At 40.5% G+C, this 15,768-nt stretch overlaps 1 protein-coding gene across 4 annotated transcripts in view; it reads right to left on the bottom strand.

The window, feature by feature from the left end:
* Positions 1 to 15,768, bottom strand: part of DIPK1C (divergent protein kinase domain 1C) — a 43,819-nt gene that overhangs the window by 12,955 nt on the left and 15,096 nt on the right. For 2 of the 4 annotated variants that reach the window (XM_065585160.1, XM_065585159.1), the window contains exon 4: positions 1 to 15,768. This exon is cut by the window's left edge and continues 12,955 nt beyond it. In XM_065585160.1, coding sequence (XP_065441232.1) covers positions 15,547 to 15,768 — 222 coding nt within the window. In that variant the 3' untranslated portion in view covers positions 1 to 15,546. The other 2 variants (XM_065585161.1, XM_024102102.3) reach the window with 2 other exon arrangements.

Here is a 15,768-nt window from a genome sequence, read left to right as displayed (position 1 = left end):
TGTAAACAAAATTACTGTAATTTCCTGCACATTTTTGAAAAATATTATATAAAGAACAGAGTAAAAAAACCACTTTTATTTATGTAATGGACTGAATGGTAGAACAAGAAACCTTGAACTGATTTTGACAAAGCTGTTTCCCATAGTGTTTTTAAATAATCTCTTTTATTACTTTGATCTTTATTATTGGTAAAATGATATTTTATTTATTACTACAATATTTTATTTAAAATTATTATATAAATATTACTTGCTATCCCTACTTACATGAGTCATAATTATTGTACCATAAGGGTGGTATTAAAATCTAGTGTTAGTTTGTTACATTGTTACAAATATACTTCCCAGCAATATAGCACCCTCAACCGTTACCTGTGGAATTCTGTGTCCAGCTCCTTGCATTGGAATGTGTGGACTTGTAAACATGCATAAAACTCAAGATAATCTTAAATCTAATATTAAAGGAGCACTGAATTTTTTGAAGCAATTAATCCTCAGAATCGTTCTACAATTTCTCGTAGATTACTGTCTGTTTTCACTGGCTCTGTTCCATGCCTGTGAATAATTCATCCTAACAGTTTAGTCAATGCCTTCATATTAAGCAAACTTCCTGTGTTAAGTTTCAAATTCTTCATGCAGTGTTCCAGGTATTCTCTAATGGTATCAGTGTGAGACTCCTTACTGTGACTCCACAGATGGGAGAGTGTATTTCCATCTCTTTCATCCAAAGCTGGCTCTTTTTCACCATTTATTCTCTTTGATCACATCCAAGATCATGTCTATGAGAAACATTGAGGTGAATGGATTGGTCCAAGCACAATCCAACAGAGTTCACCACCACCTTCCTTTTGCAATGTTGTCTCCAATTTATAAATTCAGATCGCAATGCTGTATTTGCTTCCTCTTGAAAGTAAGATGGCCAGTTGTTCTCCACTGTAATTTTTCCATTCTTTAGAGTACTGTGTAGTAGAGGGATCCTGGCCAAACAAGTCACCACTGCCTGATTTTCAAAATGTTCCATTCTGCAGACCACAGGAGAGCAACAGACCATAGTTTTAGAACCACTGTTGAGCAATAGCTTCTGTGCTAATGTGTTGTGCAGGGTATATGTTGTCACAACAACAAAGTAATGCAAACCAGGCACAGAGAAAGGATGGTTTGGTGGTTAGGGCCGGGAACTCAGGAGGAGAGGTGGGCAGATGTTTGATTCTTTCGGGTCAGTCAGCAAATGGAAAAATCAGTAGAAATAGTCAATTCAGTTCAGAAATATTCGGAATTTGTCAGCAAATTGGAAAAGTTCATTTCAGGCCAAACAACTGTGTCCCTTTATTACCATGATTAGGGCACTTGCCTGGGAGACCCAGGTTTGACTCTTCACACTACAGCAAGGACTTGAACTTCCCTCTCGCCCCTCCTACATGAATGCCCTAACTATGAGGGCTTAGGCCATTCAGGTTCTATCTTTGTATAAATACTTATGATATTTTATTTATCAATACACTATTTTAAATATTCATTGGGCCAAAGTTAAAGAGAGTGAGAACATTGCTATAGCTTAGGGGTTCTCAAACTGGGGGTCATGAGGTTATTACTTTGGGGGGGGATTTGTGAGCTGTCAGCCTCCACCCTCAAACCATGTTTCTCCTCCATCATTTATAATAGTGTTAAATATATTAAAAAAGTGTTTTTTAATTTATAAGGGGGGGTCTCACTCAGAGTCTTGCTGTGTGAAAGTTTGAGAATCACTGCTATAGCTTGGTGATTGAAGTACTCACCTGGGGGAGGGAGGTGAGACTTGAATCCACATCTCCTGCCTCCGAATCAGGCAAAGAGATTTGAATTCAACTTTCCTACCTCACCCCCTAGGGGATACCTTAATCTCTAGTCTATAAAGTCATTATCTTGCTCTTTGGCACAATGAATTGTTAAGTATTTCTGCAAAGTGGTACAGCTTCACCAGGAGAGATTGAAAGTAACCCACCTCAGAGTAGTTTATTGCCTGGTGGTCAGAGCACCCACCAGGGGGAGATCTGAGTTCAAGCCCCTGTTCCTGTGACCTTGAGCAAGTCACTTAGGGTCAGATATCAAAGATATTTAGACGCCTCAAGGTGCAGATAGGCACTTAGTGACCCAGAATCTCTCTGGCCCTAAGTTCCCCATCTGTGTGTAAAAAAAAAAAAAGGGAGGGGGATAATAGACTCCCCTTCCTCACAGGAGTGCTGTTAGAGTAAATCCATTAATATTTGTGACATACTCAGATACTGTGGAGATGGGGTCCTGTAAGTTCCCAGGCAGATAACAAGGCAAGCACTTGACTGTATGAAATATGAAAAAAACTCACATTTAAATCTCCTAAAAAAATAGCCAACCAACATGTATTTTATAAAATGTTTGTTTGTTTCAGTCTTTAGAAATCAATCACTAACCCTGGGATTCCTTATGGCCCCGTTTAACAGATGGCATAATCAGTAACCTCACAGGGCTCTCTTGTAAAGCTGAGTAAATTTTGCTGACTCATTGTGACAAATGTGACTTCTTGGCTCACCAGGATATAAAAGAGGTGTTATAAGTCTCTGGTCAGGAGCTACGAGGGGTGGAAATACAGAGATTCACCAGGAAGGGCTAAGAATGGCAAGGTATAGGGAGAAAGGGCTGAGGTTTATATTCTTTTATTATTATTTAAGGAAGGCCAAACCCTAGGAAGTACGATATTAGATGGATTCTATATTCTGTCTGGAGAAAGGTAGAAATGCCATTTGCTCACATCCCGTTATTCAAAACCAACTTGCCTCTTTACAAGACATCCACAAAAGAATTAACACAGATCAGTGATCACGTATTCTTTCCATTTCTAACTGCCTTGAGCAGTAGTACATGTTGTGCCAGATCAAAACTGTGTATACAGGGCCAGAACCTGAGTTCGTGTAAATCAGTGTAACTCCATTGAACTCACTGGAATTACGCCAGATTACATCAGGTGACAATCTGCCCCACAATTCCTCTCTAGGTATCCATCTTAGAGTCAATATGTGCATTGGAACAGAGTTGTTTAAAAAGACTTCCTCGTCTGAAGCCTCTACTAAAATTATTCACTGAAATTAGAACTAGATGAAAAATTTCTGTCAGCTTTTTTCTATTTTCAGTTAGCTTGAAATTTTCTGTTTTGAAAATTTCTACAAAAAAAGGTGGAAAGTAATGAAGACTCTTCACTTCTTTCAAACTTTGTTGCCGAAAATGTACCAGCTCTACCTAAACCCTTTTGCAAGAGGCTGCTATAGGAACGCTGTCTTTAAAGCAGTGATTGTCAGCCACCCAATATGTACCGCATAAGGGTGACCAGTTTGTGCATCTGCTTTGACTAAGCAAGAAGTCATTGTGCCAGGATTAGGCAATATGCCACTTTTCCAGCTTTAAACACTTTAGGCAAATCCTCAGATGGTGTAAATAGCTGCAATCAGGGCCGGCTCCAGGGTTTTGGCCGCCCCAAGCAGCCAAAACAAAAACAAACAAACAAACAAAAAAGCCGCGATAGCGATCTGCGGCGGCAATTCGGCGGGAGGTCCTTCGCTCCCAGGCGGAGTGAGGGACCGTCCGCTGAATTGCCGCTGAATACCTGGACGTGCCGCCCCTCTCCGGAGCGGCCGCCCCAAGCACCTGCTTGAGAAGCTGGTGCCTGGAGCCGGCCCTGGCTGCAATGCCATTAACTTCAGCGGAGCTGTGTCCATTTACATCAGCTGAGGTTCTGGCAAGTGAGACATGACTACTGTACATTTGTGGGGAGGGGAGGGAGAATGAGATGTTTACATGACATAAAACTGACAAGTAAACTATATTCAACAACAAAAGTGGAGCAGAATGAAGCTTACTTTTTTCCTGCTGCTGTTACATGTATTTCTAATAGCTAACAATACAAATCTACCTCTCTCTTTCTATCCTGTAGAAGTACTGCTCAATCTTAACACAGATTACACTTTATAACATGTGTTAAAAATCTTCAAGGGATGCCATTCCAGGAAATTTTTTAAGGAGAGTGTCAGATATTTACAGGTTATGACAAAATTAGACCAAGACTTCAAATATTAATCCCAGATGTTTAAAGTCAACATGCTGTTGTCAATGGTTACAAAATAATTCATAGCCAATTTCCTGTGAAGCTTGAGACGCACTTAGTGAATGGATCACATGAAGAAGTTTGACAGAATTCTTTGCTGTGGCAATAACATATGCTAGTCCAAGATAATAAACCCTGGAATGTATTATAGATTCAGGGAATAATGCCAGTGATTTCCAGCTGCTTACTCAGTAGCTGACAATATCTGTAATTCTTAGCAACAAGCCTTTTATTTTTCTGTGAATTCACTGTTTCAGAGGGACTCCTCTTTAGCAGATGTTGTTGTCGAATTATTTCAAAGTGCTGCAAAGAACATCCCATCCCATCTTCTAATCAATAAAATCTGCATTCCACAAATGCAGAAGGGCAGCTATAGGGAGGGATTTTGGTTATCCTTATTGATTACTTGTAATAAACTACAACCTAAATTTCCTGCAAGCCCAAGAGTACACCCAGGTAAAATGGAACTAGATGGTAATCCAGAAGCATGTCTGATTACATTCAGCTAGATGGCCACTGCAGCTCAGTGAGGTTAGTCCTGGACTGTCCAACTCCACTCCTAACAGGAGAGTCACAAGCAACATATAGAGCCCTGGGAGCGGACAATACCACAGACCATGAGCCTAGCCATTCTTGATAAGCTGGGAATAGATTCATAGACCATAAGGCCAGAAGAAACCATTATGATCACATAAACTGACCTCCTACATAACACTGGCTATAGATTTAATTCAGTGAGTCCTGCATCTAACTCAGCAATGTAGTGCCATAGTGTAGACGCTTCCTACATTGACAGAAGGGGTTTTTCCATTGATATTGTTAATCCAACTCTCCGAGAGGTGGTAGAACTCTTCCACTGACTTAGCTGTGTCTACATTGGGGGTTAGGTCAACCTATGTCTCACAGAGCACAACATTTTTCACAGCCCTGAGCGATGTAGCTAGGTCAAATCTAATTTTTAGTTGTAGACCAGGCCTTAGAGTTAATAGAGCTGCTGTTTTTAAAGATGCATTTAAGTCAGCTACATGAAGGGTTCAGGGATGGATGAGCTGATACCAACTGTCTGCACTGGCTGAGATGTACTTAGAAGCAGAGTTGCTGGAGGAGAAGCAGATGGAAGAAGAACTAGATGCAAAGCCACTATAGTAACCATTACAACTGTAGCAGCAGCAGCAGGTGGGAAACAACCAAAGGCACTGGAGAAAAGTAAACGTAGGAGCAAAGGAAAGAGGAGACCATTCACCCAGGACACAGGGGGGAGCCACTCGTTCCCTCAGATTGTGTTTCTGCTGTGGAAAAGTAGGGCAGACATTTTTTCTGGACTGACATTTGGGAATTGATGCTGACTATAAGCAAGTCTGTGAGCTTAATGAGGCTGCAAGGAACATATCGGGCATGGAGAAGGGGTAACCAGCCTACTGAATTCAGGACTATAGAAATGGCGTAATACCTAGAAACACGGGTACGAGGCTGAGCTTTATTTCTTGACCCAACTCATGTGATGTGGGTTGTACAAAGAGTTAATTGCTCTTGTCACGTGTCAGAAGTATCTACTGACTCCAGTGGCTACTTCACTTATAAAAAGTAAAATCAAATGTGAATAAAGCATATTAACTCAAAATAACTACCCTCCTTCCTTTTACTATTCTGCTACTTAGGAGACCTTGCTGACCTCTGAATTAACCTTCAATTTCATTGTAGATCTATCTGGGGAATATGGTTACTTGGAATTATAAACTGATAGGATGCATTGTGTCCTGAAGTGAGCTCTTTCTAGTTTATGGTTTACTGACGAATTTTAAGAAGCATTCTCAGTGCACTTTATGTTGGAACTAGGCTATCTATAAACTGCAGATGCCTCATTAAATTCCATAGCTGATTACAATAAGCAGCCATGCGCAGAAATGTTCATCGGGACTTCATGATTTGCATTCAGAATGAGGAATACTTGTGGCACCTTAGAGACTAACAAATTTATTTGGGCACAAGCTTTCGTGGGCTAAAACCCACTTCATCGGATTCATGCAGTGGAAAATACATTGTTATGCTTGGTTCCTTCTAGTAACAACACTGGTTATTTAGCACTGGCTCTGTACCATTGTGAGCAGGACACAATAAAAGAAGCAAGATTCCAGTCTTCAGATAACCATCCAGAAGCCAGTGGCATCCAGCCAGTTATTGATTTGCATATTGACATTTACCCCTTTTTATAACTGTGAAAGCATATTTGCTGCACAACTGTTGGCTTCGTTCAGTAGTACATTAAAATGACTATGAATATGATGAAAAAAACTGTGCAGCATAATATTTTAATGACCATTTTGTGGCTTTCTGTTTCCCTACTGATAGCTGGAAAGGGTTGCTTTATTTTATACAATTATGTTAGAGAGAGAGAGAGAGAGAGAGACTGAGAAACTTTGTCAGTATTCCCAGATCTGGTTAAATGGCTTGGCCGGAAGGCAAGATGGATACGTGCCCATTTCTTCTCAGCACAGACGTGTTTTAAAACAACAACTTGGCATAGCTGCTGTGAAAGAATTTCTGTATCAGCTATATTTAGTTCTTCTTTTGGGGAAAAGCAAGTGTTTTCAAGCCTCTAATAATGGTGATAAACTATGTAGAACACTACCATCTCTTGTACAACGGATGGACAGAGAAATGGTAGGGTGAAGGTCTCTTAGAAGGGATCTCAGTATCATTTTATAATTTACAGATCTTATTCTCATGTGTACAAAAGCCCTGAAAAAGCCAGTACCTATGAATTTGGCATTATTCTTCCTCTTTAATATCAAATGATGCTTTACCCTAACCTTTCCTCGGTAACTTAATTTAAAATTTGATAAAACTGAACACAAACAACTCTTCCTTTATCCTTTTCAGAGAAACTCCAGGATTATGTAGCTATTACTCAGTGCAAATTCTATTTGTCTCCCCATTAAAAAGCAAATAGTATTCAATTCACCTCTATGATCTTGTTTTGAACAGACAATATTATGAGAATAGTTTCTTCTCAGCAAAGGCTGTCAACAACCCCCGGGCTACAGGAACATGGAGAAATTAAGGCAGCAGGAACTTCGACTTTACTGCATTTGTTTCTTTTATTATCCTTCCTGATAGCAATGTAGTGTAGTGCCTCTCAAAGATGCCATACCTACAAAATGAAGTGATCTTTTATTCTCATACAAGTAACAGAATGAAGAGTGACAGCACGAGCTTACACACACACACACACCCTTGGAAGGACCATCTTTAGTGATGAAAAGCTAATTCTATCTTTCCCACAGGAACTGGGCTAAAATCACCATAGCCCATAAAGCAGCAGTTCTCTACCAGGGGTCTGCAGTCCCCTGGGGGGCTGAAAGCAGGTTTCAGGGGTCTGCCAAAATAAACCAGGCTTCAGTCCTGGGCAGTGGTACCACCTCCACTCCCTGACTCACCTCAGCGGGCCACCCAGCCTGTGTCAGCACCAGCAATAAGTTTCATGTTGAGTAAGGAAAAAAAATATAATATTCAGTTTTTTATTTTTGTATCTATATTATCCTTTTATTTTTTATATTATATGTGTGTGTGTTTAACTATATAACTAGCAATTTAATACAACTTTTAATCTACTGGCTATGCAGAAAAACAATTGTGGCACAGGTGGGCCGTGGAGTTTTTATAGCATATGGGGAGGGAGCTCAGAAAGAAAAATGTTGAGAACCCCTGCCATAGAGTTTACAGAGAAATTCTTAGATTGCTTTTGGTCACTACTGAATTTGAATCAATGAACCATACTGATTTTGAACCTTTCTTAGAGCAGTATAAAACTACACAGCTCACTGCCAATCTCCTGAGCCATCTAGTCCTGCTGCTGCAATTTCTTCTTAGTTCAGAAGATTTTTTTTGAATAAAACCTTTTTATTTCATGCTTTCAATTACATTTCCTTTATACGCAATGGCCTAAAGTTTCAAGACTGATTAATGCTCTTGAGTGCCCAACCTAAGATACATTAAAGAGGCTGAAATTGCCGAGCACCTGCCCTCTGGAAACCAGGCCTTTTTAAGGTGCTTTGGGTTGGACACCCAAATGATTAGCCACTTTTAAAACTTTAGACCAACAAGTCTTGACCAGCATCTATGGTCAGGTCTTGGTCTTGAGCTGCCTCTACATGCCTGCACAGGGGCACAAAGAGGAGAAAGCTATTCACACCCACCTATCCCAGGGTGATCTTACCACATCTCTGCTTCAGGTGCAGGGAAAGAAAAGTAGATGCACACCCAGTACTTCATCCAACTAAAGGACAAGGGAGGAAGAGGGGAAGGGGAATGAGGGGTAGCTCTCAAGCAACCAGGTCATGGGTAGTCACGCTCAATGATTGGTGCAGCAATCAGCACCAAAGGTCAGGACCAGGTTACCTGGAATGAGGCAGGGACAGGACTAGAAACAAGCAGACGTGCCATGAGCAAATGCTTTGAGCAGCCACTGGGCTTAAGCACCAGACTGCTGACTCTTCCAATCCATCAGGCCATGTAGCCAATCGGGTAGCCTACTACAGGCCAGCTGCGCTCATTAGGTAGCCTGGAGACTGGCTCTGCTTCCAGACTGGCTATGCTGCAGGTGCTGATTCCTGATAGTAGCAACATGCTAGTTGTGGCATACTGCCTTACTTGGACTCCTTTTGGAGTAGCATAGCTATGTGCTGCCTCTTGCATAAGGCTATGAGCTGAAAGGAAAGGACGATCTGGCCTGTAACACGCCATGTAATTTAAACGAGATGATTATCCACATAACTCCTACCTTTTTCTCTTAAATATATGGAACTTGATCCTGTTGTCACACTGCCCTCACACTGATGTAAATCAGGAGTAAATAAAGTCAAAGAGTAGTTACACCAGTGTAGAGTGAGATCAAGCCTAAACGCTGGATTTTCTCCCATGTGTCACATATGACTTAATATATGTATTTATACAAAAGAAAGATCATACAAATAGGATAAAGTGAGCCTGAGGATATGGCCCAGGGTATTTAATGCAATTTCTATTTTATAGGTATTTCTATAGTGCTTATCACTATACGATCTGAACCTTGGCTTCATTTCTTTAGTTTTAAGGGCAATGGGTGTATACACAGTTTACTTGCATTATGTGAAGCCTGTTCAGTGATATTACATTGGCCTAATTTAATACAATTCATCTGATATTTTGAGAGTGTTTTGATAATGACATTCGTCTAAGTTTACTATTTTACACCTCTGAAAACCGTGATGCAAGTGGGTTTTCACAGGTATAAAAGAGCTGAATTTGGCTGAGTATATCTCATTATTACTGTTCATTTGTCATTATTTATATTCAATATTTTATGTTCTTGTAGCCATTATAAATCGCATTTTAAATATGTTTATTAACCACACTAGGGAAAATGAAAGTATTGCAGCTTTATAGATATCCACTATCCTGCTGTTTTTATGGATTTACTGTAAGTGTGTGCTGTGCTTGCTTCATAGGAATTAACTTCCTTTGATTACTTGTATGTTGAAGGTAGAAGATGGAGGCCAGGGTTATATAGCTCTTTAGAGATTTTCTCCCGAGGGTGGTTCTGTTTTCCCTCATATATACAGCATAACATACAAGAATTTGGTGAAGAGTCAGTTGTAGTCTTAATTCTTGGGAAAGAGCTGCTATATACACATCTTCCATAGCATTCATTTGTACATACATAATATTGGGTCAAATGAGAAATATCTGTATTTCTATTTTGTAACTCCTCTCCTGGGTTGATGGCCCTACAAGAGGGTTTAGAGTAGAACATAGACTATAGAGGCCAGCTTGTCAGATGGATGGGTGCTCAGCCCTTCTGCTCATCAGGCCCTAGATCCATGTAGTGTATATGTAGCCATTGATAGCTGTTCATGGGTAATTCTAAAAGAGCAGAATAGTGTTTTTAATAACTATGGACCTGAGAGACAGACTTAATTCTTTGGAAAATGTGTATATGTCCTCTTATGCAGTTATTTTGTCGCTATTGTGGAAAATGGCAATGTTCTAAGGATTAACACACACAGCCACTTTTTCTAAGCTTAACAAAATTGGTAGCCAGTGAAGAGATTTCAAAATCAGGTTTTGAAAGAACCTGACTCTATTAGGAAATTGGGATGTAGAATTCTGTATCAGATGCCATCTTTTAATAGCACAAGCTGGAATGCCCCAAAATAAAGTCCACTTAGAAATGAAAAAAAAAAAAAAACCAAAAAAACAATTATCTTGCATGAACATGCAATTTTGGAGTGGTGAACAACTTTCTCGTGTTTAAATGGAGAAGCAACCCAGTGCTGGTTTTTTAAATTATATAAAACATAGAAGCATAAAATAGACAAGAGTGTGCATGGAGTGGCCAGACAAGTAATTTTTTTTCAGGTATTTGCATCCAGCTGAAATCCCCATTTTTTAAAAAAAAATCTACCTTTGCTCTTTTCTGTAACTTAAATGCTGCTGATGTGGGTTTGTGATACATGAAAGGGGTGGGGGGGAGTAGCTCCCCCTGATGGATACCCACCCAGCCAGTCTGCTTTTTGAAGTTCTCTTCTCTGCTTGCTTTACCTGTAAAGGGTTAACAAGCCCACAGGTAAAGCAAGCAGGGAACAGACACCATGGCTGGATGGATGTCCATCAAAGGGAGCTTACGCCCCCCCCCCTCCTCATGTATCACAGGGTTATAGAAATAAGGCAGATTCATGTTTGTGTAGGGTCTGGGAAAGTGAGTTTAATAAATTAAGGGGAAATGAGAGAGGTCTAGCCTGTGTTTTTCCATGTAAATTAAGTACACTAGGCAATCTAACTGAAATGTTCCAGTGATGTTTTGCTTACAAGGTAAATTCCTTAGGGCAGGGACTGTCTTTCTGCATAGTGTTTGTCCAGCGCCTAGCACCAGTGGAGTCCTGGTCTATGGCTGGGGCTCCTAGGTGCTCCTGGTAGAACAAATCATGAATAACCAGGTGTCAAGTTTTCAGCCACTGGCTAATCAAATCCCTAGTGATTTTGCAATATCATCTGTGATGTGGCAGTTAAATAACAAGGTACATATATGGTACCTCTAAAAGAACCCATAATGAACTCGAGAAAATTTGGTCCTTACCTGCTATAGAATTAACCGTGGAGAAATCATGATCAACTTAAGCAAGATGGGAGTTAGGTTTCTAACTCAGTTATAGTTCTAACTCATAAGGAAGGAGCAAGGAAAAATGAGCGGTATTCATAATATACTTTTGGATTATATGCATTTTAAAAGCACTAGCAGCAGATACCTTTGAAATGCATTGGATCATATGCACATCATCCTGGCGGTCTTCACTATTTATCACACCCAATTTGGTGTTTAAAAATTAATCACAGAGTTTAAAAGGGTCAGATCACTCACTCTACTCTTCAGGGGTCCAAGCCTGGATAAGATTATAATGCATCAACACTTAAAAAAGTACACGGTTATATAGAATCATATAACGGTAGGATCTCGAGAGGTCATCTAGTCCATGACCCTGCACTGCCATCCCTGACAGATGTTTGTCTAACCCGTTCATTAAAATCTCCAATGATGGGGATTACACAGCCTCTCACGGTAACCTGTTCCAGCACTTAACTGTCCTTCTAGTTAGAAAGTTTTTCATAATCTATAATCTTAAATTTCCCTTGCTGCAGATTAAGCTGTTTACTTCTCGTCCTACCTTTAGTGGCTCTGGAGAACAATAGATCCTCATCCTCTTTGGCACAGCCCTTAACATATTTGAAGATTTTCAGGTCCCCCTTCAGACTTCTTTCTTCAAGACTGAACATGTCCAGTTGGGCTTGATTCTTCATTGTCTTTCAACTTGCATAGCTATTTACACCTATGAGTAGTGGGTATAAAATGCTCCTATTCGATTTGGCTGCATTTTACATTCACTTTGCACAATTGTAAGTGGCTACACAAGATACAAGCAATGAGAAGGCCTATTTCCCTCCCCTGCCCTGTCCTATGGAGCCACAGGGCCTGGTTTTTCCACTGTCTTGCATCTTCAGTCATTTGCTCTGGTGAAAAGCAAGTGTAAAACACCGTGTAATCCGTACTGGCCATTCATGTGAGTGGAAGCACGGTTTCTCACTTTTCACAGATTTAAATGACTTCACAAAGTGCAGGACAATGGAGAATCAGGCCCATTGTTTTCTTACAATCTGTTAGGTTCTCCTAGACTTTCCAATTGCCAGTGAAGGTTTACCAAAGCCTGCTACTTTAGTTTGAGGCAACCTTAAAGCCCTGCCAAGTGCAAATCATCCATTTGCTTTGCTACTCAATATTTTCTGAGGTATTGATTGTTGATGAGGATTGTTCTTTGTAACCTGAAAAGACTAAACAAAACCTAATGAGCTGGGGAAGAATGTGATGAGTTAAACTGAGGTCCATGTCAGGTGAAGGTGGCCTACAGCTCAGCCCTCAGCGGGTCAGAAAATGTTCATAGGTGATTTCACTTATTAAACCCTATCAAGGAGAGACAGTCTCCTGGGGAACCAAGTAAAGCTTATTCCAAGATCTTGTTACTGTGTCTTGTTTTAAGATTTAAATAACCATTTCAACAGTTGTTTCACTCCACTGCACCAAAAGCAAACCTGAGGCTATGAAAAGGAACCCACAATGGTAAATGGTGGAGTGCAATATTGCCACAAAATGTCAAAAATTGATTTTGTTGTTGTTGCTCCTCTATTGTATTTTCTGGATTCAGAAAGAGAGAAGGAAATAATGATAATGGGGAAACCAGTCTGCCATGGGGTCTGTGCTCAGGCTCTCTGCAGCGTTGCGGGGCTGCGGGATGCACAATAAGCTGCTATTGATCTTTCTAGGTCCATCATTGCCTCTTGCTGTGAAATACTGGCGGTTTTGTTGGTGGGAAGTGTAACAAATCTGTGGCTACTTATGGGGCCTGATCCAGCTCCCATAGTTGGGTCAGGGCAAAGATCTCTACTGCGCACATGCAGCATGGGTAACAGAGCTCTCTAGCCTAGTCCAAAAAGCTCCACAGCCCTGTGCCATTTGAGCTAACAGTTTTCTGCCCCCATCCCCCTTTCTTAGAAGTAAGGCACCTTACCTTGGCCAATTGCGAGAGGGCAGCATTATACATGGAGCCAACCAGAAGCTGAGCTGTATTTTTTTTTAATCTATTTTTCCCTGACTTTTCCTTCGTCCCTTTTTCCACCTTCTTTCTATTTATGGTACTTGTCTGGCCCCCTTTACATAAGATCTGACCACCTCACCATCTTTAATGCATTTGTCTTGCAGTTGTCTCTCTTTGATTCAGTTCAGTGATTTCAGAGTCCATCCTATTTGATTTTGTTTCTCCTCAATCAGTTTCATTGCATTTTCTAATGACATCATGGGTGACCTCAGCTTTGTGACAGGGCCTGGGCTTTTTGGTACATTTCCTACTTTAGCTGAGGATTATTTTTTTTAAAAATGTCTGTTTGATCTCTTAGAAAAAGTTGTGGATTAAGCAAAGTTTTACCAGCCAAGGATTTCTGAGTTCTAATCCTGGCTCAGTTCCCTGGCCTTGCCCCGGGCAAGTTCTTTAACCTCATTCTCTCTGGTGTAAAACCTAACATAATTTGAAACACTACTTAGGATTTACATGATTTAGCACCTAGTATAGACATGATTTAACACCCTTATGAATATGTTAGCTGGTCATGAGGAATCCTAGACTTTTCCTAACCACCTAACGCATTTTTAGGTGCTAAGAGGTGTTTAATATCACGTGAGCTAACACTATTTAAAAAGAACACTTATTTACTAGCTAGACAAGGCCTATGGATAAAATAGTTCAGCTGGCAAGCTTCAGGGCTGTTGTGAAGACTAATGTTTGTAAAGCAGTTTCAAAGAGGAAAAATACTGGGGTGTACATCTATCCCACATTAGTCTGCTGTGCATTAAGGGTATGTCTACACTTAACACGCTGCAGTGGCACAGCTGCTGCACCATTGTAATGCTTCGTTGTAGACATAACAGCGATGGGAAGGGCTCTCCTATCACTGTAGATAATCCACCTCCCCGAGAGGCAGTAACTAGGTTGACAAAAGAATTCTTCCTGTCTACACCGGGGGTTAGGTCAGCTTAACTACATCTCTCAGGAATGCCTCTTTAACTTTTCAGTATAAACAGCCCTCAAAGTGTTCATATAGACAAGCCCCAAGTGCTATTATATGCTCCCAACCCAGCACTGCCAGATTCAAAACTAGAGAGTCCCATCTGATGACATTTTAGTAAAAAATGTGAAATGTTTGTTTTTTAAGGATTCTGCCTCATTTATGCAGTCCCATAATCTGCCAGCAGTGGCAGACAGGCATAGCACCAGTACAAAACTGAGACAGCTTCTAAACTTGTCTGTTAGACTCTCGACAGCTAGAGAACTTTGGAAATCAGCATTAAGTCCCTAATCCTGCAATCCCTGTTCATATAACGGGTCCCATTGACTGCAGATCATGACTTCTCATGCAAAATTCCTTTTGTTACTAAAATATCACCATAAAGCCCCCCAAAATTTGCATGTACTAAATAAAAGCCATCAGTATTCCCTGCTCTTTTCCACAATCCCTTCCATGATTGTGAAGGGAAGGAAATGATACGCTACACTGTGGCCTGCTAAAGTGTCCCATCTACCTCTCCCAAAATGAGATAAACTAAACCAGAAAAGAAATAAGAGTGTTCACGTGAGGAGTTATACCAGTATAACTATAGCAGTATAATTTTACCACTATGATTATGTTGGTAAATTTCTCTGTTTAGACAATCCCTAAGCATCTTGATGTATTTTCTTTCAGCAGTGTCGGCTAGGGGTCTAGTTGCATAAAATAAAGAAAGGCAATGCCTTTGAGATCAGCAGCAGCAGAAGTCTATACAAAAGCAGCCATGTGTCTTCCCTACTGGCAGAAGCTGTCTGTGCAGAGTTCTCTGTCCTGAACCCTGCCTACCAGTCCCGCACTCTGCGGTGAAATAAAAGGACACCTCGTGCCTCTCTTTTAAATTAATATTAGTTCTGCTAAGCATTTACACCTTTCATTTTCAAAGCACCATCCAGAGATAAATATCTCATCAGCCTGGGGTCAGCTCTCATATGGATATTTTTTCTGCAGGACACCACAACTCTATGGGCAACCAATGGCAGAATGTCACTGCGGAAAGCCAACCAAAAAGCCAAGCAAGAATAATGTCCATATAATGTAAAACAATTTCACACCTCAGAGGGGATTAATAACATTCACTGCATCTTCAATCATGAGTTTCATTTTCATAGTAAAAAAAATAAGCTATACACTGTAAAAAATAATACAATGGATAGGGGCAGGGAGAGAGAGAGAGAGAGAGAGAGAGAGAGAGAGAGATTGCTGGCAATGATGATTATTATATATCATCGTTACCATTGGTTTTCACCAGGCTAACCATCTGCTTTTTGAAGCTCTCTTTGACTGGCTTGCAGCAAATGGTATAACTCAGACAGAGAATGCAGAGACGTTTGCTGGTGTTGTGTCAAGTCCTTGGGCTCTGGTTTGGCACATTCATGAACAGCCTTTTGCAACTGCAACTGCAGAGGGAAGGAAATTGTGTGTCCCCTGAGATTTGGAGAAAACCAGTGACGGAATATTTTGTCACAGATGAC

This window comes from Chrysemys picta, chromosome 2 (genome assembly GCF_011386835.1).
Source record: "Chrysemys picta bellii isolate R12L10 chromosome 2, ASM1138683v2, whole genome shotgun sequence".
NCBI classification, from domain to species: domain Eukaryota; kingdom Metazoa; phylum Chordata; order Testudines; family Emydidae; genus Chrysemys; species Chrysemys picta.
This window is presented reverse-complemented; position numbering and strand designations above follow the sequence as displayed.